This window comes from Cnephaeus nilssonii (assembly GCF_951640355.1).
Source record: "Cnephaeus nilssonii genome assembly, chromosome: 4".
NCBI classification, from domain to species: Eukaryota; Metazoa; Chordata; class Mammalia; order Chiroptera; family Vespertilionidae; genus Cnephaeus; species Cnephaeus nilssonii.
Genome location: NC_137075.1, coordinates 66,437,024 through 66,464,781, shown reverse-complemented (window position 1 = coordinate 66,464,781; position 27,758 = coordinate 66,437,024). Strand labels below are relative to the sequence as shown.

General features: G+C 52.2%; 1 protein-coding gene across 4 annotated transcripts in view; it reads right to left on the bottom strand.

Annotated features, from left to right (window-relative positions):
• The window catches only part of SMAD3 (SMAD family member 3), a 252,296-nt gene that overhangs the window by 36,787 nt on the left and 187,751 nt on the right, over nucleotides 1-27,758 (bottom strand). Inside the window, exon 1 of one of the 4 annotated variants that reach the window (XM_079768742.1) lies at nucleotides 11,887-12,847. The exons of the other annotated variants lie outside the window; for them this stretch is intronic. Coding sequence (XP_079624868.1) covers nucleotides 11,887-12,095 — 209 coding nt within the window. The 5' untranslated portion in view covers nucleotides 12,096-12,847. Of the gene's footprint in view, nucleotides 1-11,886; nucleotides 12,848-27,758 lie in introns of those variants that run through there. 4 annotated transcript variants of the gene reach the window in all.

Sequence of the window (27,758 nt, the reverse complement as noted above, 5' to 3'; positions counted from 1 at the left end):
GCCTTGAAACTTAGATATATGTTTGCACTCCTGAAAAGTATAAAGAACAGAGCAGCAAAAAGTCACCTCCCCTGACAGTGCTGTTCCTCTCGTCTTATCTGCCGGCGAGCTTCTGTGTTAGCTCACATCACTACACAAACAATTCTTATTACGAGACTCTTAGTCACTCTGTTTTTCACTTTCTTCCACGAAGCAGCAGCCATTAAGGCCTGAGTATCCTCTCTGGGCCGTCTCTCTCCAGCCCGGTTCCCAGCCTCCCACCTCCTGCCCCACCAGCTTTGCATGAATCCAGTCCCTGAATCACTTCCTGTGGGCAGGCTGCACGTTTAGAGTGGGGTTTTCTTTCTTCTTTTTTTGGAGAAGATTCTCACAGACATTTGGGGTTAAATGAGTGAAACCAGGAGATGATGACTGGCTGTCTTATCCTATCAAAACACATCAAAGTTTCCAAAGACTTACAGAAAAATAGCAGGCAGGCATTCGTGACTCGGGAGTTGGGGGGGGGGGGGGAGGTGAAGAGGGCAAATAAGGAGGTTTTGTGTTAATTGCATAGTTTTTACTTCCTTCATGATGAGTCACTGGCCAGAAAGATAAAACAGTGTCACAGGCATTACAGAGCCTGCAAAGGGGAAACTGGGCAACTCGGTGACATTCAAATGGGAGAAGTGGTGCTTGCTCAAGCTCCAACTTTACAACAATTCCTAGCGAAATACCGTACAATACGGGTTGGGAAAGGAGCATTCTCAAATTTCAGTCTTCGCCACATTTACAACTCTTTCTCTATTTTTAAAAGGGGCCCCAAAGCTCTTAGGCTCCTCCAACCTTTCAGTTCAGCCACTGTGGGGGAGCTGGAGGCAGGGAGGGGTGGGAAGTAGCTACGTTTTTAGAAGACATTAGTTTAAGGACCATGAATTTAAATAGCTACCTTTGTACCCAGAAAATGGGGCATTTGCCGGATACCAATCTCTAACATTCGACAAACACTCTGCCTTTCTGGACCAACGCTTTATAAGCTTACATAAGCCCTTTCCATCTAACCAGTAACAAAGAACGGTGTCTGTATATTCTGGGCTCCCATATTCTGTGGACAGTTAAGCAGCCAATTAGCATTCCTTTGGGTCTAAAGGGACAGACTTCCTATTGTGCCTAAACAAAAGGTTCTGGTTCATTGGGGGCAATTTCACCTAAGACAGCAAAGAACCCCTATGGGCAGGAAGGTAGGAATTCCGAACAAACAAGCCGGGAGGATTCAGACAGGCCAGGGGAGCACTCCCAATGTCAGGGTGGCAACAGCCAGCTGCTATAGCTGGCCTCCTCCATTCAATGGCTCTTGGCCAAAAGCTGCATCCCAACGCGGCTGCCATCAGAAACACAGAAAGGCTTCCAGGTGAGACCCCTCCCCTCGTCCTGGACACTCACAACCCCCGCACCCAGCCTGCCTCGTCCCAGTCAAGATTCACACAGTACCTGCCCACCGTTTCATCAGACCCCCCGCCCCCACTTCCCAAACAGCAGGCATGTTTCAAGGTCTGATTTACAGGTTCGGAAATTCAAAGTGCGTAACTCGCCCAAGTAGCAGAAGTAACTGCTGCAGCCACAGCACCGAACCTGGGCTTCGGCCTCCCGGACGCAGTCAGCCAGCGGCAGCAGCACGCTGCGGCCATATGTGGGTCCACGGGCTCTCTTCAGCCCCGTGACAGACCAGTTATGCCTCTAGCTCAAAATTCATCCCGTTTTGTGTCTCTTTCTGCAGAATGATCTCTCTCTCTGTCCTCCCCTCCTCAAAGGCTCACAGTCCCTAACGTCCTACACTCACCAAACGGGTCGTCACTTAGCACGGAAGACCTGCTGCCATTAAGTAGCCTCCCGTGTTTCTGGCTTCCCTTCCGGCTGACGGGAGCTCCTTGAGGACGGAGCACGGGGCTTGCCTATCACATTTGCTCACAAGTAGGTCATGAGTATGAAATGATTCCTGGGCACCAACAGTGAGATGAGGTAGCAAACAAACAAATAAAAACCTCAGGCTGCACCCCAGCCTCATAACCCAATCAAGGCATCAAGCCTCGTGGCGAAGGGACCCATAGACGCACCTCACCGCCAGAGACCCAAGACCAGAAATGTTTTTTAAGCAATCCGCTGGTCTGGAGAAGGTGCAATTCAAAACAGCAGGGGAATGGCAACCTCACGTGCCAGTTGGTACGCTCAAGCAGCCAGTGGGGAAAGGCACTGGAATGAGGAAGTCTGCCCACTTCACTTGCCACACCAGAAAGAGACAAAGTCATTTGCGACTTAGGCCGTAGGCAGACAGGAGCTAGGAGGCATTGCAATACATTTACTCTACAAGTATTCGTTGAATAGAGAGATGTGACCAGTGTTGGATTTACTAGGAGAGAAAGCATGCATACATCTGGGGGAGTGGACTGGCACATTAGTGGTAGCTGAGTAAGGGGGGGCGGGGTCTCTAGGTATGGGTCATCCCATGGATGAAATGATGGGCTCAATCATCTCTAGTGTCTCCTTGCCTTCCAGCACTGACGTTCCACAGACCTGTGAAATACTCCAATTTGCAGTGGAAAGCAGCTTGAAGATGGCTGTGTCCACACTTTCCATTCCTGTACTGCCTTTAGGCACGCAGGGCCTTGGAGAAAACAAACCTGAATCAACAGCAGCAGAGCAAATACAGGAGCAAGAATGAGGGCTCCCCACAGAAAGTCCTCTCTCCTCGGCTCCGCGTGGGTGCGAGGGAAACCTCAGAACTCGGCCTCTTTCTGCAGGTGAGAAGCAAACCAAACAAAAAGAGCCTCTCGAACCTAGCCGCCATATCAGCAAAACAGCGGCAGTCCCAGCTGAGATGTGACATGAAGGAATTCACCTGGTATCAAACCGCTTCCTGACAGAGAAGGTTGCTTTAAGCCAGAAAGGTGAGGGAGTCTGCCGACTGCTGACCTCAAGTGGGGGGTCACGGAGTGGAGGCAATGGCTGCAGGCGTGCTCACCTCGGTGGCTGGAGGGCTTTGGTGGAATTCGACCCGACAAGAGTGAACACAGATGACCTCTTGTGGTACAAGAACCACAGGCCTTCGGAGACGGGGGGGGGGGGGGGGGGGGGTGGGGGCTCTAAAGATCAGCCATTTCACTGCACCTCCTTTTCCTCTCCACACATGGGGAAACCGGGCCCAGAGGGGACAGCATCTACCCAAGAATCCTTCTGAGTGAACGGGGTGTTCTTTTTCCGACCCAGGAATCCGTGATCCCCAAAATCTCTGTGACCCAAAATGGAGAATTCAGCTGTCGGCTCACAAAGCCAATACCACAGCACAGGGCAGGGGCTCCATCCCCGGCAGGAAGACCAGAGATTTCTGTGAAGGAGGACTGTGCTCCTGCATGTCCCAACCTCCACTCACCCAGCTGGGGCCCCTGCGCCATCTTGGCCTGTCCTTCAAGTAAGCCGGGGGCCCCTCTGCAAACAGTCCCGCTCCCTCCTCCCTCCTCTCTCCTCCCTCCTCCCTCCTCCCTCCTCGGCCAGAGCGCAGAACACGCCTCCACTGGGGCCTGGGGTGTTGGAATGTGACAATGGCAGGAACGTTAAACAAGGGCTGAAGATGAGAAGTGAGTTTCTGAGTTCTCAAACAGGATCCTTGGCAGGAGCAGAGCAGCGGAGGGGCCTTGCAGGCTGGGCCACCAGGAGCCGGGCGGGACGGGAGGAAGACTTCCTGGGTGTCCCTTCTTCCACCCAATGAGGAGCCCACCAACCGCCTGGCTGTGACCGGGCAGCCTCTCCACCTCAGACAGATCGAGTTCGAGTTCCCGAGTCACCTGGCTATTTCTGCAGATCTCCAGGGTGCTGTCTGGTCCCTGTATTAGGCAGGAGGAGGGGTGGAGAAGGAGTATCTCTTCCCCAAACACTGACCCAGCTGTGTCCCCTCCCCCCTTAAAAAGTCTGAACCTGAGCCTAGGCGGCGGCTGGCTCCCCTCAGAGGGAAGGGGCTCCTCTCCTTTCTGCCCATTCAGCATCAGTGACTTCAGTGATGTTCCCCAGGACCACACAGGGACCGTGGCTGCGCACGACTAGAAGCTGAAGCTGAAGTGTCTGACAGCAACATCCTCCCTGCCCCGTTCCAACTCTGCACCGATTCCCACTCAGCCTGGCCGGCCGGGTGTCCTGACACAGCCCCCTTCAGCACCACATGGCCTCCCAGCCTCGGCTCAACGGAGCAGCCACCGGCCCTGGTCCTGAGCGGCACCTTCACCGTCTGCTCTCTGCCAGGATTCTGTCCTGTTTTACTCAACCCGTGTGTGGGGTGTGCAGGCACAGGCTCTGCTGCTCTAAGCATCTGTGAGGAGAGTGTGTGATCAGCCAGCCTGTATTGACTGCGGGCCTACCCCGTGCCAGGCCCTTGGTGAGTACCTCCGTTTTCCTAACTTGGCAAAGGATCAAAAACTAATGGACCCAACCAGGAACCGTAAAATCCTGTATGCAAGGAGAGCAGGGCCAAGGGCACCTCACGGTTTGTGCAGGTCTGTCCTCATTTCTGCTTTACAGGCGCCTTTCCTAACGCCATCGTGTTTCCCGCGCCTGCCTCACCTTCAGTAAAGAGGCAACGCTGACCAGCGGCTTCCTATACGCAATGTCCTTGCTAAGCACTTTTCATTTATACACTTTAATTCTGTAAGACAGGGCCCCATTTTCCAAAAGACGACCACGAAACGCAGAGGTTAAGGTTCTTCCACAAAGTCACCCAGTGAGCAGGACAGCAGGGTGAAACGCTGAACTCCCGACACAAAAGCCCAGCGTTGTCAGAGTCATGCCGACCGATACCCTGCACACCCACTTGCCTGGAAGGTGGACACGGTGGAAACAAGACGAGACTGGGAACCGAGGGCTGGATTCCAACTCTGCCCCCTCCCTTTGCCACCTGGGTGACTTTAGGCAAGGCGTCCCACCTCTCGGGGCCAGTTTCCTCCCTGGGAAAGACTGGGGGGATGGGCGAGAGGTTCATGTGAGAGCTGCATGCGGAAGTCCTTCATGCACCGGGAAGAGCTACACAAATGTCAGGCATCACCTACCACCTTTCAGTCACGGGCCAGAAAGGACTGCCCAACAGGGCTGCTGATCACCCACCCTGGAATTTTTAATTTATTCCTAGACCACGTTGCCGACAAGATCAGGAGACTGTGAGATGCGAGAACATTCTAGAAACATCATCTGGGGACAATTTATGTTGTTGTTTTTTTTTTGTTTTTCTTTTTTTAAGGTACAAGCAGCTTTGAGCATAGGCTGAGAGAGTCACAATTCCCTTCTCAAGCCTACCAAATTTTGCCAAGTCTTCTTGAAACTCCCACCCTCACAGAGTCTGAAAGCGAAGGTCGAAAGCATGTGCATGGGTTTCCCACAGGGGCAGGCTGGACCAGATGTCCCTGAGGCCCCTTCTGTGATAATGTGACTGGTAACCAGAGGCTGGCTGCCTTTTCTCACACAGAGACTTCTTTCAAGAGAACCTCACCGAACAATGGGAAAGGGAGCACAATTCCAACTTCCCAGCAACACCATTCCGTGCTAGTTCCTGTTGGCAACCAGCCAGATGCCGGGAACACAGCTCCCACGGTAAACTCCCGCCCCCCTGTGTGCGTGGCTTTGTGAGGGCGAGGGAATCCACAGGTTCCTTCCTGCCTGCACTCCACCCGCTCACGCAATGCTCCGAGCAGGGAGCGAAGGAATCGCGGGACTGCAGAAATGCAGCCGAGATCCCATCCCCACGCGGCCGCAGAGGGGCGAGGGCAGGGAAGGCACATCTGCTGGGAGGATCTGCGGAGTCAGAAAACAGCGTCAGGCCCTGAGAAGACCGTGGCCGGCTAGACTTCAACCTATTTGCAAAGACGGCCGAGATCCCTGTCTAAAAGCACCACAGCTCGATCGCACGTAGGAGGTGGTGCCACCAACTGCTGAGAAGCAAAAAAAACGACTGGCTGTGACGTGAAGTCCTTCTGGGCCCCCGCAAGTACCACCGAGTGAGCACCCACTACTGCCTGGTTTAACCAAATGAAAAGCCAGGGCCAAGCGAGCTCTAAGTGAGTATTTGCTCTTTCAAAGCACATTTTTTTAAAAAAATACTCTTCTATAAGAAACTTCTAAAACAAACAAAAAGTGTAGAAGTTCCCCGTTGACATAATATTTTACATCAATTACTTCTGATATTCTTCGCTAAAATTCTTTGCTTATTACACCATTAAGATAAAAACTCCTGTTTAGGGTTAGAGTTAGGGTTAGGGTTAAACTGTTCGATTTGTAATTTCCTTTTGTGTCTTCATTCTTCCATGCGCCTCCCCTGCCCTCCCTGCCACCATCAATTGGTTCAGGACTATCAGCGTTCAAATGTTGAATAGCTAGGTCCCCCCCACCCCCCCCCCCACTCCCACTTCCCCTGCACTTGGCCACAAGTAGGAATTCATCACCATCTGTGAACTTTTACTGAACCTCCATGGTTTCTGTAGAATTGTACTAAACACTGGACTCTGGGGCTACGTTGGAAATAAACTAGGCCTTTCTGCAGAACTTTGGAGGACAAGTCACCAATGGGCTAGAAATAAACCCTGTTTATTTCCATATAATGAAATATTACCCAGCCATAAAAAGGAATTCATGATTGCAACATGCAAAAACATGGGAGAATCTGAAACCAATTATGTGATATGAAAGAACCAGACATGCCCCTCCCCCCCTCAATTTAATGAATAGAAAATTTGAGGAAATTCAAACTAATGTATAGTGACAGAAAGCAGGTCAGTGGTTGCCTGGGGGCTGGGGGGCAGCAGGCAAACAAAAGGGTGAAATGATAAAGGGCCAGGAAGAAAGTTTTGAGGGTGGTGGACATGTGCATTATCTTGGTTGTGGTGCTAGTTTCATGGTATATACATATATCATACTCATGGTATATACGTATGTCATCAAATTATAAACTTTTAATATGTGCCATTTATGGTATGTCAATTATACCTCGATACAAATGTTAAAAAAAATCCCCTAAACTCTGATGGGAAAGTGATCAGAAGCCTGATTTTAAAATGCAGCAAAGCAAGCCGAAGGCCCAGACACGTATTACCCCCACAGACTGTGCAAAGGTGTCCTCCTCTGCTCAGCGCACGGTACACGCTAAAGACAGGCAGCACTGAAACATGCATCGGTGCGTTATGTTCCAAAAGAAGTGTTACAAATACACACACACGAAGATGTCATTGAAAGAGTAGTTCTGGCTCGTCTTCTGTTTAGTTATTCACGCGGAAATGTGTGCGGATCCATTACTTGGTGACAGTACCGCTCTGCGCTGACACTCCTCGTCACAACTGCTCATCCCTGAAAAGCCCTGAAGGGCAAAGCATCCCAAAGTGAGTCCCCAAAGTCCATGTTGGCCTTAGAGAACAAACTGTATACGGAGACCCCCACCCCTCCCGCAGCGGCGCCAGGACTGGGACACAGAGACCTGGCTGTCTTACCTGGAGGCCTGGCCTGGCCAGGAAGGGTCCACTGAGCAAACGACGTGCCAGCTACACTGAGGAGGGTGTTCACACCCAAGAGTGAACTGCGGGGGTGCCAGATGCTGGGCTCTCTCCTGCGCACGGCCCGTGTCCCAGTGCTCCAGGTCAACATGGTGGGCCCACCTGGTGAACCACGTGGCCCTTTCACGAGCATCACAGACTATTGCCCAAGTTCTTTTTTAATCCCCGCTAAATCCTGAGGCCATTACAGCTTCCTTGTTGTTTAACACAGTGGTTTTCAAATGTCTTCAGATGCCCGGCAGCCTCTATAGTCCCTCAGCCTCCAGACCCTCCTATTCCAGCCTCTGATTCCAAAACAAGTGTCAATCTCTGTCCATCACGAAGCCTGAGATTTGGGGTGGGAGGGTGCATGGGGTGGGGGGGACATCATTTGGAAACCTCTTATCTAGGACGCTGAGCAGGAAAAGCACTTAACACACTTAAGGTTGGCACCAGGGGGAAGCAAAGCTGGGGGGCAGCATGAGCAAGGTGAAAAGTAGAGTGTCGCCATTCCTGCAGGGAAATTCTTTCTAGCCCATTGGTGACTTGTCCTCCAAAGTTCTGCAGAAAGGCCTAGTTTATTTCCAACGTAGCCCCAGGGTCCAGTGTTTAGTACAATTCTACAGAAACCATGGAGGTTCAGTAAAAGTTCACAGATGGTGATGAATTCCTACTTGTGGCCAAGTGCAGGGGAAGTGGGAGGGGGGGCTGGGGGGAACTAGCTATTCAACATTTGAACGCTGATAGTCCTGAATCAATTGATGTTAGCGGGGAGGGCAGGGGAGACGCATGGAAGAATGAAGACACAAAAAGGAAATTACAAATCGAACAGTTTAACGTAGTGGAAAAGAGAGCGAGGGAAGCCAACTAGGGGTCCAGGACCCAGTTCCTCATTACCCAGCGGTGTGGCCTTGAGCAAGTTACTTAAGCTCTCTGTGCCTAAGTTGCCTCAAACCATCCTGTGGGTAGATATTATCCCCAATTTAAAATTCATGGTGGAGACCGGAAAATGTGAGTGGCGTTTCACAGCATGAAGGCCAGACTCTCCAAGAGCTACTATCCCCCCCACCGCCTCGGTCCGCCCCCAGTCTGTTATAGTCAGAGTTGCACTGGCTTTTCTGGGGCACCTGACCACAGGCTCAGGTTCCAGAGGGTACAAATAGGCCAGTACCTGTTGAGAACCCATCAGCATTAAGAGCCATGAAACAGGAAGGGTTTAAGGACTAGGATTCTAGTGGGTGTGCAGGAGGGGGCCTCACGGGATCAGACTAATGAAAGACCAGCGTAGAGGTCCTTTAACCTAACACGGGATGCAGAGTACTGTCAGCAAGTTCTGCCGTGTGCAGAGCTGAAAGCAGTCTGTCCCTCCGTGACTGCTGGTCCTAGTCCAACCATCAGGGACCTCGCAGAACAAGCGTCCTGGCTGGGCTCCCTCCCTCCAGCTTCCGTGTCCCAGGTCTCTCCTCCGATGAGGACCATCTCCTGGGACCTTCTGCTGAGTTAAGCTGACATCCAGTGAGCTTTCCAGGGCCTGAGAACTGGACCCAGGTTCTCCCTCCCCAAACCCCTTCTCGAGATTCCTCCCATTGCATCCATCCTGGTTATAATCCCAGGGGAGAGGGCATGGATCCACAATGTCACACAACCTAAAGAGTCCATCAGCGGAAGACACAGCTCATCCCAACAATTTTTTTGTTATTATTGTTAATCCTCACCCAAGGATATTTTTTTCATCGATTTTTAGAGCGAGTGGAAGGGAGGGAGGAAGTGAAAGAGAGAGGGAGGGGGAGTAGGAGAAAGAGAGGGAGAAACGTCGATGTAAGAGAGATACATCTATTGGTTGCCTCCCACATGCGCCCAACCGGGGCTGGGGATGGAACCTGAAACCCAGGTTCGGACCCTTGACTGGGAATTGAACCTGCAACCCTCAGGTGCACAGGCCAACACTAACCACTTAGCAACACTGGCCAGGGCTCATCCCACCAATTTAAACAGAAAGCTGTGTAATAGAGAAAGGGTTTGGAACATAACAGGTGTTCAAAAAAATATTTATTGTGCAAATGAACGTTCACTCGGAGCCAAGTCAAGCCCCTCTCCTCCGCCCCACCTCCCTGTGGTCAATCTGGGCAGCTTCCGTAAGAAACTTCCCGTTGCCGGAATGCGGAGACACAGAAGACAGCCACCAATTAATTTGGTCTGGGCCGGAGATCGAAAACAGGCAGCAGCCCACAGATGTTGTGCTTGGCCAGCACAGTGTTTTTAAAATATTTAAATTAGGTGCCAACTTTTAAAAGCTGGGAGATTTCATATGTAAATCTAGATTTTTGGGTTCTCGTGAAAAAAATCAGAAGATCTGGCAACACTTGGCCACTGGCTGATGCCGAGTTGCCCCTTTAGACCGAGAAGGGAGCCTCGGTCCTGCGCTGTCCGTTTACACCCGGCCCACTTCCCTCACTCCACGGCCCCTGTGAGCACCTGAGCTTGCGCTTCCAGTGGGGGGAGCGTCCCTCCTGTGAAATACAAGGAACTGAAGGCCTGGGGGCTGGCCTTTGCAGGGCACCCACACACTGATGGTTTAGGGGCATTCAATCCATACCTATTGTCCTGGTGTCCCTATTAATGGCATCTCCTCTCACTCTCAGATTCCTGGTTTGGGTAACAAATTGTATGGCCACCCTGAGCCTCTGCCAGCTCTAGTCTTGCCCAGCTCCCCCCAAGGAATCTGTACCCAAAACCTCAACCTGAATATTTCAAACATCCCTCAGGGCCTTGAGGGGGCCCTCCCAAGGCTGTGGCAATGGCCAACCCCAGGGGACCTGCAGCAATGGTGCCAGAGGGGCTCGGGGAGGGGGGTGGCCAGGACCCCACAGTGCCTGTGGAGTAGGCAGTCAAGAGAAACGGGGGGGAGGGGGGCGGTGGAAGGTGGGAAAAAGAAAGGAAAACACAGAGAGAAAGGAGTCTAATTACCAACCCTACCCCCGGGTACCATTTCTCTTGTCTGAAGTCAAAAGAAGAACTAAGGCTACGCCGCTCTTTACCCCAACTCTCGGAGGGGACCCGGGAAGAGAGAGGGTGGCAGTGTTTATGGTGAGACAAGTCATCAACCTGTACTTACCTCTTCCAGAATCTGTGGACAGACTTACCACATCTTTAACTAAGTGAAGTTGGGTCAGGGTTAAAAAAAAATAATAATAATAATCTAGTTACCCACCATTTTGGGGCCGTTTAGCATAGCCTGATCAGTACCTCGCTGGAGAGGGGGTGCTTGGCGAAGGCCCAGCCGCGGGAAGGGAAGCAGGTAATGTGAGCTGCTTTTCATACCGGATGCTAACTGTTCTGGAGGATTCCCTAATGAATTCCAGCCTTGGCCAACGAGGAACACGGACACTTAATCCTAAAGTCAGGTTATTCCCTTCCCAGTCTCTAAAGGGTTAAGGGCTGGGAGGGAATGGCTTCTCGGAGGGAGGAGGACAGCAGATCGGCCCCCGCCCCCTAATAAAAACCTGGCCAGAGCAGACAGTGTGCGCAAGGGAAAGACGGCAGGAAACCCTGTGTTGCTGTCCTGACATTTTATAAGAAAACCTGACGTCACTGGCTATCACCGGGCATCGGAGGCTTGTATTTTTCCCCTGATGCGAGTGAAGAGAAGAAAAACCTGCTTTTTAAAATCCTGAAGGTCTCCGTGCACCGAGAGCCCTAAGCCTCTTCTCTTCCAAAGTGAGTGCGCCCCACAGCGTGGCTGCAGCCTCACCTGTTTTGAAGTTTCCTTTGGTAGCTGCCTCCCAGGCCAAAGCCCATTTTCTTGGGCAGCAGAGAACGAATAGAAGGCACAATCTGTGTTTAAATAGGTTCCCAACACTTCGGTCTCTCAGAAGTAATGTTGTCAACAGGCCCAGGGAAGGGCTTTTGCTTTGAAGCGGGCGGGGAATCACCACGGGGGCGTCCACGCTGATCGAATTCCACAGAAGGATAAAGAGAAAACACATCAAAAGAGATCACATCTTCCATCTTCCCTGATCGAGTCCACCAGCAGCTTTGCTTAGAAGGGTTAATGGGATACATCGCACGTCTCCCAGGGAGGGGAGGAGCTGAAGGGTATTTGTAAATTCTCAGCTGGCCTTTGGCCAGGGCTGCTTTTATTGATCAAGACCAACACAAATTATGATGGCCTGACATGACTTGTATATACAAACAGCCATCTGAACACAGTCCCAGGCCTAATTGAAGGAGACAGCAAGGAATCAAAGGAAGGACAGACGGGAACAAAAAATGCCCAGACCCACAGAGGAGCATTCCAGCAGCCGGGAGGCTGAGCGGAGGCCTTTCCTCTGCGGGGAGGTGGATGTTTACTCACACAGATGAGTCTGGTCCCAGGGAGCCACTCAGTTCAGCCCTGATTGGTAAGAAGGAACAGCAACCCTCGCCAGCAGGCTCAGCCCTGATGTCATGGGGGGGATCAGGGTCCCGGGGACCCAAACTGAGCAGAGAGCCATGAGCCCGCCTCCGCTTCACCCATGCAGGGAGTTTCCTCCAGCGGCTTCCTGACACCCCAAGCATCCACATATCTCCACCCAGAGAAGAATGGTGCCAGAAAACCTTTACTAGCTCTCTGGCCAGCAGCCCCCGGACGGATGGGACATCAGCCAACAGAGGAGAGGGCACGTATGCCCAGTGTGGGGCTTCTGACCCCCAATGGTCTGCCTCCCGGCCTACCAGCCTGGAGCTGCCCCTGCTGACGCCGGCCCGGGTGCCAGCACTAAGTGTGAGTGTGGGAGGTCACGGAGCAGACAGCATGGAATCTGAGGACAGAGACAGCACAGCCCTTCCCAGGGGAAGTCTGACCCCTAACAGCTCCCCTGTTCTCCGTCTCTAAGAGGAAAGTCCTGGCAACACCCAAAAACAAGCTTTTTCCAAATTCTTCACGAAAGAAGACATTTTGATCTGTCATTTGATCCCCATGGGCATTCTGGCTAGATTACCAAGAAAAATTAGACTTGAGAGAAATAACCCCAAACCAAACTTGGTCATGGATAAAATCACACACCTTAAACATTTATTAAAGATAAAAGGCAGACTGAAGAATCCTATCTTCTTAGCAACAAGGAAAAACTGCAAAATTGACCCGGGGTCGGGGGTGGGTGGGGGGAGAGACAAAAACAAAACAAAAACTCAGAGAAAAATGTTCAACGCAAAATAAAATTGAAAGCAGATAAAACTGCAGGCAATAAAAATCCCTAACATAAAATTGATGATCCCTGGCTGGGTGGCTCAATTGGTTGGAGCATCATCCACGCTCCCCCCCGCCCCACACACACACACCTCCCTCCACCAGCACCAAAAAGCTGGGGGTTCAATTCCTGGTCAGGGCACATACCCAGGTTGTGGGTTCAATCCTCCATCAGGGTGCATATGGGAAGCAACCAATCAATGTTTCTCTCTCACATTGGTCTCTCTCTCTCTCTCTCTCTCTCTCTCTCTCTCTCTCTCTCTCTCAAAATCAATAAAAACATATCCTTGGGTGAGGATTTTAAAAAATTGATGAAAAAAAAATCCAGTAACTCACATATGCACAAAAGAAAATGCCAAAGTGACAGAAGTTAAAGTCAGTACCAACAGCAATCAAACAAACACACAGAGAAGCAAGTTTTGCTGCAGAATGCACATGGAAAAGAACTCATGCTGATGAAAATCATTTCCGTTTAAAAGAACTCAGGAAGAGTTTAACTGTGGTACCCAGAAAACGGCCGAGGTCTACATGGACTTGCAGTCAGTTTAAAATGGTAAAACAAAAAATGTCCTAGACTTTTACAGAAAAGGTGGTCAAAGGTCAAGCCCAGGCAACCCTCAAAAGCAGCCAGGTCTGCTCTGTTGGGCACTTGTCACCGAGCCTAGATCAGGGCCAGGCACCTGGGAGGATGAGACCCCAGCATGAAGAGCAGGCGGGTGGGGAAAACGCCTTCATATATATATATATATATATATATATATATATATATATATATATATTATTGATTTTTTACAGAGAGGAAGAGAGAGGGATAGAGAGCTAGAAACATCGATGAGAGAAACATCGATCAGCTGCCTCTTGCATACCCCCTACTGGGTATGTGCCTGCAACCAAGGTACATGCCCTTGACCGGAATCGAACCTGGGACCTTTCAGTCCGAAGGCTGATGCTCTATCCACTGAGCCAAACCGGTTTTGGCGGAAAACGCCTTCTGATCGCAGCCTGACCTTGGGCAGGTGGCTGGCCTCTCACTTTGGGGACACACACCCTACTGCAAAATGGAAGGTGGACCAGACAGTCTAGGGAGCCCTGTGAGACCACAGTGCTGGCCCCACTTGGAGGACCCAGTGACCTCCAACTGTCTACCCTGATGGGGGTGGAGGCTGGGGGTAGAAGTGCAGTGAGTGATTTTAATCTTTACTGTTCCGTATGTTGCAATTCCCTACAATAAGTGTATATTATAGTTGTGATCAAGGGTGGGGGTGGGGGAAGCATTAAAGAGAAAACCAGAACACCTGCTGTAGGAATAACTGACTCTGGAATGTATTTACTCACGTGGAAGGTCCAGATGACCTGGGAGCTCGAGATGGCACAAGCTCGAATTTATTTGCAACCACGCTTGGGGCGGGGGCGGGGGCAGGTTTATGTCAAAGGCAATGGATTTATAATTTGGGAATTTCAATTTGCCCGCGGTGGGTGTGCGCTTTCTGAAGTCACTCCCCGGACCTTGGGGATTCAGGCCTCCTCTCCCAGATGCTGAGGATGTGCTTTGGTGGTTCGAGCACATTCCAGTGGGGCTTTTTGGCTTTGCAAATAACACGCTGCACAATCCTGGCTGAGAGGCAGGCACACCAGTTTCAAGAGAGTCAATACCTGTGAGAAGGGGGAAGAGTGGGTGGGGCGGGGCTCACAGGAGACCGGCAGCGGTCTTTTTTTTTTTTTTTTTTTTAAGTAAAGAAATAAGATATTATAGATATCTAAAGTGAATGTGGAAAAATATTATCATTTGTTGAATTTGTGGAAGGTCCATGGACAAGTTATAATTTACCTGTAACGTGTATGTTCCGAATTGTTATAATACAATAAACACACACACACACACACACACACACACACACAAACCCCCACCAGCAGCAGCAGCAGACCGAGGAAGGGAACTGCTTCTGGCGTCTCGGAGGGCGTCTGCATCCGCACAGAGCCAGCTGAGAAAATCAGAGTTCAAAGTCCTTTGGTATGTAAACACTTAGGAAATTCTTGGCCTGGGAGTATATACAGCAACATATTAATCTGTCTCTGTCTCCTAAAATTTTTGTTATCAGAGGAGGAAAAAGTCTTTAAAAAAAAATGAGGGGGAGGGAAAAGGAGGGGCCTCCGTGGTCCCAGACGCTTTACAAGGAGTTTGGGTACCAGCTCATCTGATCTTAACCAGGAAGAAGGGTGCCGCGACCCTTTCCTCGTGCAGAGGAGGAGACCGAGTTCCTCAGGGGCAAGCCACTGGCCAAGGTCATGCAGCCAGCAAGGGGGGCTGGGAGAGAGGTAGGCGGGCCCCGCGGGCTACCTCCCGGACTCCTGGAACAGGGAGGGGGTCCCAGAGTGAGAGGGACTCACGGAGGCTGATCTTTCTTACCCTGGGTCAGGTCATCCTCACATGGCCAGAGCCCCGAATGCTGACCCAGGAAACAGACAAGAAACTTCCCAAAACACAGCCCTTCCCTGCCAGCTTGTCTCCTGGCGCTACCAAGCCAGGCCGGGTCTGTCCCCAGAGCCTCCCCAGCTTCCACACCACTCTCCTAGGACAGTGCCACCTGGGACACTGGGAAGGTCTGGAGGGCAGGTGGCTTGGGGTCCAATCCCATTCCTAAGCCTCACAAGCTCATTGAACTTACCTCTTTAACCACCCCCCCTCCACCCCCTACCCCCGTTTCCTCATCTACAAAATAAAGGTATCACTGCTCCATCTCACGCGGTCACTGTGAGTGTTTGATGCGATAACACACCCCCTACAGCTCTCAGAGCGGGGCCTGGCACAGTCACTCGCAAGTATTTATCAGCGTAGAATGGTCCTTAACAACTGCAAGCAAACACAGCTTTTCTCAATACCTGGACTTCAGATCCTTTGAGAGCAGGAGACGTGCCTTTGGCAGCGTCACCGTCCCCACAGCTCCTGGTGTCCGAGGGGGAGGGAAGGAAGCCAAGGGGCTGGGGTGGGTTAAGTGTCCACCCCGGAGAGAGAGCTGCTCGACTTGGAGGAAAGGTCACCCTGAGCCCTTGAAGACATCCTGTTAGTGCGGAAAACACGCAGGCACGGGCCGGGGACTCTCAGCAGTGCTTTGCTTTCTGCCAGCTCGGGGTCTCCGTGTAACACACGCCCGGGGGAGCCGACATCACGGGGCTGCACCTCCAGTGGGTCAGAGAGAACAGCATTTCAAAGGCCTCCGATGGCTCCACGGCATCTAAAAGCCCCAGTTCATCTGAGCTTAGGGAGTCCCAGGCAGAGCTCCTGCTGCAAACATCTCTGCACTGACACACATTCACTGCTAATGAGCCACAGGCCGATTGCACTCAGAGCAGCAGATTCTACGTGTGCAGTGCGGGGGCTTGGCATGGGGTGAGCTTTGGGAATAACCAGGCTCCTTAGAGGGTGGGAGGAACCATGGCTTTCTCCCTTTACCCAGCATGACACGCAGGGTGCACCAGCACACCTGAACCCCGAGAGCGTGGAGGAGGCCGGCTCGGACCCAGTGTTCCCGTTCCTCTGCTCTCACAAGGAGCAGTTCCTTAAACAGCACAGCTCCAGTGCAAACATGAAAGGCTCAAGCAGACAAGGACCCAGGAGGCAGGGCCATGGCGGCCAGGACGCTGGTGCATGGGCTCCGGCCCCAGCTCTGGCCTCCCTGGCTGTGTGACTTCAGGCAAGTCGCTTACCCTCCCTGAATCTCTCAGTTTCCTCATTCGAAAAAATGAGAAGATTAGGACCGATCGTTCTGAAGGTCCCTGACAGTTTTTAAATTGCTGGGAAAGTGCTTTCTTCTGGGGGATATTTGAGTCTGTGTTCCTCTCCCAAAGCCACAGACTTGAGTGAAAAACACAGCAACTCTTGGGTGCCCAGCCCCCCACCCATCTGCTTCTGCGAGAGTTTAGTGTGCTGCTCCCTGAAAAGTCCTCTCAACCCTTTTCTAATTTGTAGTTAATTACAAGGAACTGCACTTACATTCATTTTGGGGTTCGCAAATGGAAAATACTAATGACTTTGTAAATTAATTTCAGATTTGGCTCCATAACTTCTGGCAATAAGATCATACTTTGTTTTCCTTCTCATTGTTTTTAGAGGCAAATGAAAACACAGCCCACCACCCCAAAAATGCATTAAAAATTCCAATTAAGTTTTTCTGGAAAAAAAAAACACGATATAATATTGGCATCTGGGGCAAGCTTATGCTACAGTGAGGAAGATTACAGCTGTAAGCCCGGAAGTGCTCAAATGGGCCGAGTGGGACATGGCTTTCCTCTGGCAAGAAGACAGAGAAGAGGTCCGGGACGGCTTTTCCCACTTCCACCAGCAGCTCAGCAATGCCAGCGAGTCCACCCTCCCATAGATCTGACTGTCACGGCGACCCGGAGGGCAGGGCACAGACACCTCCCCCCGCCCCGCCCCAATCAGGCCACGGCTCCCCTACTTTGGCTGGGTTACTGCGTCCTGTCTTGGGTGCGACACCGGATCAGCCTTAGACAACTTGGACAGGCACGTAAAGGGGAGTGACCAGGAGGGGGAGGAGGTGCAACACCTGGATCGGAGGAGGAACAGGTGCGGAAGCTGTGGACGCTTTGCCTGGAGGAGAGACGTCTGAGAGGACAGGGCAGTGTGTCCCTAAGGACAGCCGACTGAATGGTGGGCTGTTCTACAGGGCGGAGCAGAAGTTACAGGGAGGTTGAGGAGTTTATTAGAAAGAAGAGAAAATTACAATGGGCTGCCTTAGAGGGACAGCCCATTGCAATTTGGAAGTGGGAGGTGTCCGCAGCTCATTGATGATTTTTTAAAAAAATAGCCCGTCTTATATAAAAATCATGCTTCCTGGTTATTCAGTGCTGTTAAGCATGACACCTCATTTCACTCAGGCAAGTTTTGCAAGGACAACAACCCAAGCTTATTTGTGAGTTCATCGTCCTCGATATGGCCACAGGGGCTGAGAGAGGGGGTGCTATGCCCCAAGTCACGCAGCTAATGAACACAGGTGCAGGGACCTGCGCCCGGGCCTCCTACCCTGGGTTCTTTCCTCCACAATTCCTCCTACTACAGAGCCTTGGAGCCCCTATCTCTTGGATCAGAGGGCTGGGAGTCTGCCTCCTCGACCCCTGGTGAGAAGCATGGGGTGTCCATCCTGGTCTAACTCCATCGTGCCTATGGAGAGGCACACAGATTCCCAGGGATGCCAACCTCCACACAGTGCAAATGTTCCTTGATTTCCCATCTCTGGAAAGGGCACACGGTGAGGTTGTGCCTTTCAAAGCCCCTGGCAGGGGCGGCGAGGACAGTCATTCATCCAGCAGGTGTTTAATTCTTAGCATCACTTCTTGTGAGGCCGGCTGAGGTTCCCAGCGTGGGAACTGGCTCTTCAGACAGGGAGCTAGGACGCCTCTGCAGGACACAAAGTCTATATGGCTGATCTCTCCAGGACTTGGTTTCTTTCCCCCTCTATAAAGCGGACGGTTTGCTAGTTCTTCTCCAAGAGGCCTTCCTGTTCTGAAGCCCCATGTGTCTGGAGTGGAGGGCCTCTCCCATGGCCATCAGGCTGCAGTGGGTTCCCTGCAAGTCGGCCTAGGCCAGTGGTCGGCAATCTCATTAGTCAACAGAGCCAAATATCAACAGTACAACGATTGAAATTTCTTTTGAGAGCCAAATTTTTTAAACTTAAACTTCTTCTAATGCCACTTCTTCAAAATAGACTCGCCCAGGCCGTGGTATTTTGTGGAAGAGCCACACTCAAGGGGCCAAAGAGCCGCGTGTGGCTCGCGAGCCGCAGTTTGCCGACCACAGGCCTAGGCTGTCGGTGCCACGGAGGATGACAGGTCCAGGATGCTCCCGCTAGGAAGGCCCAGGTCCTGAGCTTGCCCTGCATAAGGACGGGAGGGGGGAGGAAGGGAGGGAGGAGGTGCCTGATGGGCTCACACACACTCCATCTCGCTCATGGTCTGCACTGTGCTTAGCCAGGCAGCTCCTACAGGAGCAGCGGCTCCTGGGCAGGCTGATTTCTAACGAGGGTGGACAGGCAGCCCCTGTCCCCACTTTACAGGTGGCAAAACTGAACACCAAACACGGCCTCACAAGCAGGTACTGGGACAAGCTGGGATTCATTTCGGGACCAGTACTGGACCCTGGTCAGGGAAGGCACTGAGAGGTAGCGGCTAAATCAGGACTCCAGAGAGATAGGCTGGGGTTGAAATCCCAGCTCCACCCAAGTTATGTGACCTTGGAAAGTCACATGTCTCTGAGTCTCGGTTTCCCCCCCTTTACAACAGGACCGGGAGGAATCCCCGGAGTAGCCGGTGACCAGCACCCCGTGCAGTGCCTGGCATGCAACAGACATCAGCCACCATTCAACATCCGGTAGCATTGTGATGGCGCTTAAATATAAACTAAAGCAATCACACTGCAAACAAAACCGAAAAGATCGAAGAATGTAGCTCGATGCCTGGCAAATAGATGGAGCTCAATGACTGGCTGCTGGCTAGACAGACAAATGAGTCAAAACCCATTAGTTCTGAGGTCCTGGGTCTTCCATTCAGTAGCCATCTAATCTCTTGCAAGAGATCTCCACTCTCAGAGGAGGGTATTAGAAAGGGGAGGAAATTACAATGGGCTGCCTCGGGGTGACAAGGGGAGATGGGGATAATGTGCGTACTCCAGAGGGCTGCTGTGAGGGCCAGCCATGCTGACTCCTCAGAGGTATAAGGCAATGGCACGCAGGACAAGATAACACCCATCATGTTTGCCCACAGCACGTATTCAATAAATATTTAGTGAGTGAGTGACTGCATGAATGCACGCATGCATTCAAGAACTTGCTCAATCCTGGCCTCCCCACATTCTTGGGATTTCCCCAAGCAGAAAGTCTCCGCTGCCTGGAGCTACACAAACTGAGGGGCCTTTCTAGGTGGCAGGGGGAGATCCCGCCAATCCCTGGCTCCCACCCCCACCACATACCTGCAGTAGCTATCTCCAGCCCCGCCCCCCAATGGCTTAGAGTTTGACTTTAAGAAAAAAGCTGGGATTAGAAGGAATCCTGCTTTTACACACACATCACCTCAATCAAGGCAGGCCCAGGCCTTCTGAACTGATGTCCTAAGCCCTTGCTTAGCAGGCCTGCCAAGGTGCCCCTCCTGTGCCCTGGAGCTTTCCCTGAGTACTTGGCCTAAGCACTATGCCGTGTTCAAATTCCCTGCCTCTGTACAGGGAAAACAGGACAGGTGAGTGGAAGGCTCTGGAGTCAGCAGGCCCTAGTCCGAACTCCAACTCCATCTCTTGACTGTGTGGCTTTGGATAAGCTGCTTGGCTCCTCTGAGCCTCTGCTAACTCATTTGTAAAATGCACACGATACCCATCTACCACACAAGGCTGTCGTGAGAATTCAGTGGAGCCACAAAGGGAGAGTGTCTAGCACAGCGCCTGGGACACAGCAGACCCTCAGCAAAGGCCAGGCGCCCCTGCTCCTAGTGGAGAGAAGACGGAACTCTAGCCCACTCTGCTCCTCAGGGGCTGTATAACCCAAACAAGGCACACCCCCTGGGAGCGCAGTGATCGCCCTTCAACATGCAGACCGCCTTAGCTGACCTGACCAATCGATCCTAGAGCTGGGATGTCCCATGTGGCAGCCACATGTGGCTACTGAGCACTGGCGATGTGGCCAGTCCAAGTGCAAGTGAAGAGAACACGCTGATCTCAAAGACTCACGCGAAAAACCAGAAGGTAAACGATCTCATTAACAACTTCTATAGTGAATACACGCTGAAATGGTGTTTTTTGGATATATTGTGTTAAGTATGTTATTAAAAGTTAATTTCACCTTTTTCACTTTACATTTTAACATGGCTAGTGGAATTCAAATTATATATGTAGCTTGCATTCCTCTCTCCCAGACAGCACTGTCTAGGACACTAAATAATCAAGAGTTATTACTGTGGGTGTTGTTCCCTCCCCATGTAGAAGGTAACTCCTTCTGGAGAGAAGATGCGTGTTAGCTCTTACTGCCCGCCCCCCCCCCTCGCCCCCATAGCACTTAGCACACGATGCTAAAGGTGCATACCAGAGTACCCTCAGGGATCTTATGATTTTAGATGGGATCAAGGTTTTAGATGTGATCAAGTAGTCTCTATGCACCGGGATCCAGGTCAGTGAGTAAAAACATATTCCAGCTCATTTAGTCCTTAACCCAGGGGGTAAAGTTCACTCCCTGCATTTTACAGGTGAGGAAGCTGAGGCTCAGAAAGCTGAGCTACTAGCCCAAGGCTACTAGATGGTCAGGGATAGCAGCTGGGATCCACACCCAGGCTGTCCTGACTCCTCTCCGTTGTCCATGAGACAGAGAATGCAGCCCACACTCCTTATTCACACGAGGCCTCTACATCACACATCCTAGGAGAGCTCAGCCCCAGCGAGGCTCTGCTTCCCACCCCCACCCCCACCCCCACCCCCATCCCCATGCCGCCCAAGGATTTCCCAGCAAGTCAGAAAGGACATACCACAGAGGGAGTCCATGCACAGCCCTCTCCACGCCTGGCCCGGGATCAGTTAGCACAGAATTACTCACATTTTAAAAGGGGTGAGTGATAGGGAAGGTGAATTTATTTTCTTGCCTATGAACTTCCTGCCCGCGGTGCAGGCAGGAACCTGGAATAAAGAACCGGTGAATAGCAAAGGGCCTGATAAGATGTTTGTTTCAGAGGAACTCATTAGTTAGGCTGAGTATTCCCACGTTTTAGAAGCTCAGCTTCTGATTCCATTAAAAACTGCCTCCCTGCCCACACCGTCCTCTACACTCCAGCTCAGGCACAGACTCTGCAGGGCCCGGTGGGGAGAGCCCTGCGCCGGACACAAAGTGGGCTGATCAGAGTGTGTGTGGTTGGACGGGTGGGTGAGTAGGTGGATGTACAAAGGAATGAACCCTTCAAGGAACAGAAGATACAGCCTTGCGTCTTAAGGAGCTCACCAGGTATGGTATACAAAGAACCTGATAATTGAAAGGACAACGAAAGAGCTGCACACAACTACTTGTCAGACGAGTGCGGTCTGCGAAGGGGAGGAAGGAGACAGAGGAGGACTGAAGGAGCCTTCCTTTGGTCTAATCCTCTGGAGCTCTCAGGTAGAAGGCTTCCTGCAGGGTGGGCCAGTCAATCTGGGAAGGCTTCGAGGAGGAGGACACGCCCACGGGAGGAGCAGGATTCAGACAGGACCAGACGACATTCTGATGGTTGGTTGTGTCAAGCCAGTCACTTAACCTCTCAACCTCTCGGTTTCCTTTTTTTAAAAGGAGGAGGGACAGCAGGCAGAGAGGGAGGAGACAGAGAAAAACAAAACGCCTGGTAGACAGTTCATATTCGACCTCAGACAGGGTAAATATTTACTCATCCATTCATGGCCTGGCTCTGGTGAGTGCCCTCCGTTCGGGCCACCTGGGTTTACGCTGGTGTCTGGTTTTGATTTAAGGCCCGAGGCGGCCAGTGTTTAGCCCATGGCACAGAGTCCAGCCCTACACCTGTCTGTCTGGGAACTAAATGGGTCCCACTTGATGGCAGTGGAAAAACTGACCACCGGGATGACCCTGCTGCTCACGCCAGCACACCAGGGAGTCGCAGGATGAGCTGCCCTCCCCTGAGTGTCCAACATCTGAAATGTGTGTGCCTGTGTGGGGAGCGTTGACCTTATCCCCACCAGGAAGCTACAGGGAGGTATTCTGGCGCCCCCATTCCACGGATGAGGAAACCGAGGCTCAGCAAGGCCACACGATTTACACAGTTACACAAAGGGAAACTTGAACCTGACCTGCCATATTCTATCCTCTACCCTCCCACACTAACAATAGAGCTGAGAAAAAATACTCTCATCCAACAAATATTTACTGAGGGCCTACTAGGTGTCAGGGACTGTCCAAGGCACTGGGGGCCCAGGACAGGGGTGGTCCCTGTCCTCGGGGAGCTGGCATTTCAAGCGAGGAGACTGGCCTTAAACACACAATACAAGATGAAGATAACTCCAGGGGTCGGTACAGGTTTAATGCCTGAGGTGGGCGGTTTAAGCAGGGTTAGACACTGGGCCACGTTAGCGAAGGTCCACAGGGGCCACCAGGAAGCGTGTTTAAAATGCATGTTCCCAGACCACACTGCAGGGTTCCATTGGAAGTCTAGGGAGAAGCCAGGAAGTCCACAGCTGGTATTGGGCTAGGAGATGGGGCAGGAGGCCCTGGACCCCGGCAGCCTAGGGTCCAGGCACAGAGCTCTGGCCTTGCCCCACCACCTGTGAAATGACAACGGGCACGAATCTCAACTCACACCTCAATCTCCTCATCCACGAAATGGGCATGAGGACACCTGGCCTGGCCTACCTCCCAGGGTGGCAATGAGGCGTGAAGGAAGCTACGGAAGGTCAACGCTAAAGGGCTGACCAATTGGGAGTTATGTATAGTCTCTAACCACACTGCTGCTACGAGTGGACCGAGCAAAAGAAAAGAAGAAAACCAAGCAACAGCCTAGAGCTGCCTGTCCCATGAACAGCTGCTCGGTGACAAACACCCCCACACAGAACCCACCCCGCCAAAGAAGGTAAGTCTTGCTCAAGCGTGGTTGCTCACCAGGGGCCCGCGTGTGGGTTTCCATGCAGTCTTCCATCCTGTGGGAACCCAGTGTGTGGGGTTCCTGGTGAGGCGAGCGGCTGCAGTAAATTACCCCACGGCCGGCCGCTCCAGCCCACATGTTGCTCTTATGGTCAGCACACTTCATCCCAGCAGTGACCTAACCCCAGCGCCCGTCAAGTCAGCAGCAGCCTCTCCTGTTATCCTCCTCACAGGCACCAGCTCACATTTCAGGCCGTTTGCTCCCCTGGGCATGACTCAGAGAGTCAGTTGTCTTTTAAAAAATGCTTTTCATATTTCAAATCAAAAGTAAATACCACACACTCTGGATGGAAGCCACCACAGATGTCTCTGTTGAGCTATTAAAGTGAAAAGGTTTGACGCAGTAAAAAAAAAAAAAAAAAAAAAAAAAAAGTGGTTAATTCCTATCATCCTGTCCCGACTGCCTGAATTGACGGTGAGCTAGAAGGGGCCAGGGTGGGGGCTGGTTTCTGGCGTGAGCAGTATTGGGGTTCATGCACTCACGGGGGAACCCGAGAAGGTGTAAAGCGAATGCCGGCAGGGTGATCCCACAAGAAGACCTGTGGATCTAGGTTGAGATGGGTATCAGCACCTCAGAGAGGCTCTGGAGCAGGTCTGGATCCCTAAAGGAAGGCGGGGGGTCAGCACAGAAGCTGCAAGGCTGAGAAACTGCAAGACTGACAGCGCCCACGCCAGCACTCACAGGGATGGACCGGCCATCGGGGCCCAGGCCACTCAATGCCTTTGCTTCCCATGACTCCCTTCACCCCTTCTCCTGACCCACCCACGCCCTCTGACCATTTGGCTTCCTGGGTGGGGTTCCTACAAGAAGAGAACGCCCTGGTTATAACCTCACAGTGGTTGTACTTTTCAACAAATAAACTAGTGGCTTGATTTGTGCTTCAGCTACTTGCGAGCTCATGGGAGCCAGCAGTTCCGACTCCAGAACTGACAAAATGAGGTTTCTGGATGGGGAAGGCCAGGCCCCGCTCCCCGGGAAATCCACCGAGGTCAGGGCCACCTCCCGGCCACCAGCCTTCCCCTGGCTGCCCCATCACACATCGTTCCTTCGACCCCTCCGGATGCATCCTCATCTGGGCACGGGGCTGTGAGGGCGTGCAAGGTGCCCCAAGGCCACACCGAGAGGAATACTGTGAAAAGCTAAACCTCAAAGCTGCAGTTTCACCTTCAGTGGTGTTTCATTTCTATTCAAACGCAGTCACAGGCGAGGCCTTGATCAGCTGTGACATGGGGTAATGAGGCATTCTGATTTACAAATATTCTCATTAACCAAAAATAACCAGAACCCTTTTGCCAATTCCCTGTGAAACTATTCTAGAAAGTATCTGTCCACTCACCTTCCTCAACACGTCCATTTTCTCTGAAGGCAATAGATTCTCCTTCTAAAGACAGAGGGTCTCTCTAGCCCTCCCGGCCTCATTAGGAAGTGAATTCTCACTGCAGACCAACAGGCTGGGGAAAGCTGCAAAGATGGACGGCTGCCACCAGCAATGTCTCTTTCAAGGGGACCAAAGCCTTCAAGTAAAATGACAACAATCTATTTTCCAGTGAATTTTTCCCCAGTCTTATTCTACAGGGTATCCAAAAAGTTAGAACACAGGGCCTGCTCTCTGCCCTCTGTTGTCAGACTTTTGGACACTCGGGGATGTGTACTAGTGTAGTATACCTTTTTATTTCAGCAGCTGGATCCATCACTTTAAGCTGAGAGGTTCTCCACCTACAAAGGAGCCTCCGGGCTGCAGAAACACACTGAGCACACGATTTGGAAATGTGACTAAAAGAACGTTTCAAATCAAGTGGGTCCTCTTTCCCAGCTTCGGGGCATCCTGAATCTCCGAGTGCCTTATGTGCTGGACACAACACGAGAGTCCTGGGAGGAGGTGAGGATACCATCATCACATTCATAGCTACCATCTAATGAGCACTCACCGTATATTCCAGGGCTTGTCAAATCCCGTACACGTGTTCCAGTTTAACCTCTAAGACAAATCCAGTGGGACATTTCATCCCTATTTTACAAATGAAGGCACTGAGGCTCAGAAAGGTTAAGTCCTTGCTGAGGTCCCCTAACTTCCACATGGTGGGGCCAGGATTCGAACCCTGAAGCCCTGCTCTTCTCCGCCCCTCTGTGCTGTGTCTCGGACCACAGGGAATGTCGCTGCAGTGTTTTTCTCTCCGGGGAAAAAAAAATCTACCCTTGTCCATGGAGTGATTGCTTTCCTAAGGTGATCAGATAAATGCTGGCTGGAAAGCAAACGTTTCCGAGCCAGCTCAGCTCCTAGCTAGTCACAGGGCCTCCGAGTACCCCACTCTCTGGGCTTCAGTGTATTTGGCTATGAAACCAGTATATGTTTTTTCCTGAGGCCTGCTTTGGCTCTAACAAAGCCCCCACCTCCCCCCTCCTCCACCCCCAACAACAAAAAAAAGCCAGCGATCACTACCCATAATCCTCTAATAGCAAGCAGGCCAAAGGATTACCGTGCAGAAAGCAGGCCTAGCTTGCTCACTCCCAGAGGCTGGTGAGGCAACTACCAGCAACCAGACACCACAGCAGGATGGGGGCGGGCAGGGCCGAGAGCGACCCTCACAGCAGGCGGGGGGTGACCAGACATCCCATCGCACAGCCTTCCGTGCAGTGATAAGAACGAAGAGAGATGACATCTGTGACCTCCTGGAGCAGAAAGTTCTAGAGGGAACGCGCACGGTGACGTGGAGGCCCTGTCCGTGGAGAAAAGCCTCACTTTGAGAAAAGGAGGCCCTAGAAGCTGCCGGAGAGGGAGAGACACAGACATCGCAGAAAGACCTAACGAAAGCAGCTATCGCGGAATCACTGAGGGGCTGAAACTCTGCTGTGTTGCTTTCTTCACAGATGCTCTTGTCGGCAGCTACAGAGAGGCGATTCTGGCCAGGCTGGGTTTTTATAACCCTAAACGCCCGGTACAAACTGCCCATGGGCAAGCTCCCCCCCCCCCCCCGACCCCCCCCACAAAACCTTCCCTCTGAGGCAGCCTCCCTGGGGCCTCTAGGGAGCTGCCCACAGCACCGGCACCACAGAGACAGGCAGCCCTGCGGGGACGCGCCCGCCGTGGGCGAGAGCCACCCCCGGGGCCCGGAGTTCCCAGGGTGGGCGGCTGGCAGCGGCCGGGTCGGGAGTGCCCACCGGTGCTCGCTGGCAGCCCGCCTGCCTCAGAGCCCGGCAGGAAACAAGAAGACAGCACGGGCCGCGTGGAAATCCCCACCGGGCCCCACGCCAGAGGGTGACTCAGGGGGGCTGGCCTCCCGCCTCGGCCGGGACCCAGGGGCCCGGCTGCAGGAAGCGGGGCAGCCTCGGCACAGACGGAGACACCCAAGTCCTCCAACATCAGCAATGGTGCTGCAGATACCATCTGTCAACAGGGGAGGCAGCGTCCCAGCATCTCAGGTGGGGGTCAGGGTCCTCTGACAACAACGGAACGCCCTTTCTCTACAGGGGGTTCCCAAGTGCCAGTCCTGAAGCCGCGACTAATCTAAGAAATCACGTAACCTTTCCAGACCCACTCCTGGCCTGTAGGATAAAGGGGCCCGGCCAGGGGGAGCTTCCCATCCTGTCCAGACCGCCTTCCCGGGGAACCCCAGCCCACAGCACCTCAGGCCTCCTCCCAGCCCTCCTACCGGCCCTTCCTATGCCCCTCGGTGGCAGGTCCTCATCAGCCCTGTGTTGTGAATCATCCTAAACATGGACATTTTGCTTCACTCCCCCCTCACCCCGATACTGATGTCACCTTCAAAGTGAGTTTGACACATAGAGGGGTCTCCAAAATGACTCACGTATGAATCCACAGATAGCACAGAATACTTCCAGACTTACCCCAACACCTGTCCCACTCCGAGTCACAGCTGGGCGGCCAGAGGCTCCTGCCACCTCGGCTCCTCACTGTCACAATCAGGAGCTCAGGGCAGAGTCTGCCCCTCTGGTCTTTTCCTTGCCCCCAAAAGATGCATTCATCCCCCTGCCCCACTGTGAGCTAGAGTCCCCAAGGCACTCCAGGGGCTCCTGGCTAGTACTCGGCAAAAAGAAGCAACAAACTTAAAACAACAACACAGAAACATTCCCAGTGAGATGCAAAGAGACTTAGTAAGTCCAAAGTCTTCACCCTTTGAAGTTACTAGAAAAATCTGACCTGCATTATCTCACTTGAATAACACCAACTTGCCTTGACTTTTCGCCTTCAGAAGCTCTCTTAGGCAATTCTATCTTTGGACTAGAAACTTCTTACAAAAGAATCCATGCGCCCCATCCCCCTGAGTGTGTATTGGTCTGAATCGATGGATGTCTTTAGCAAGTCCGAGATACAA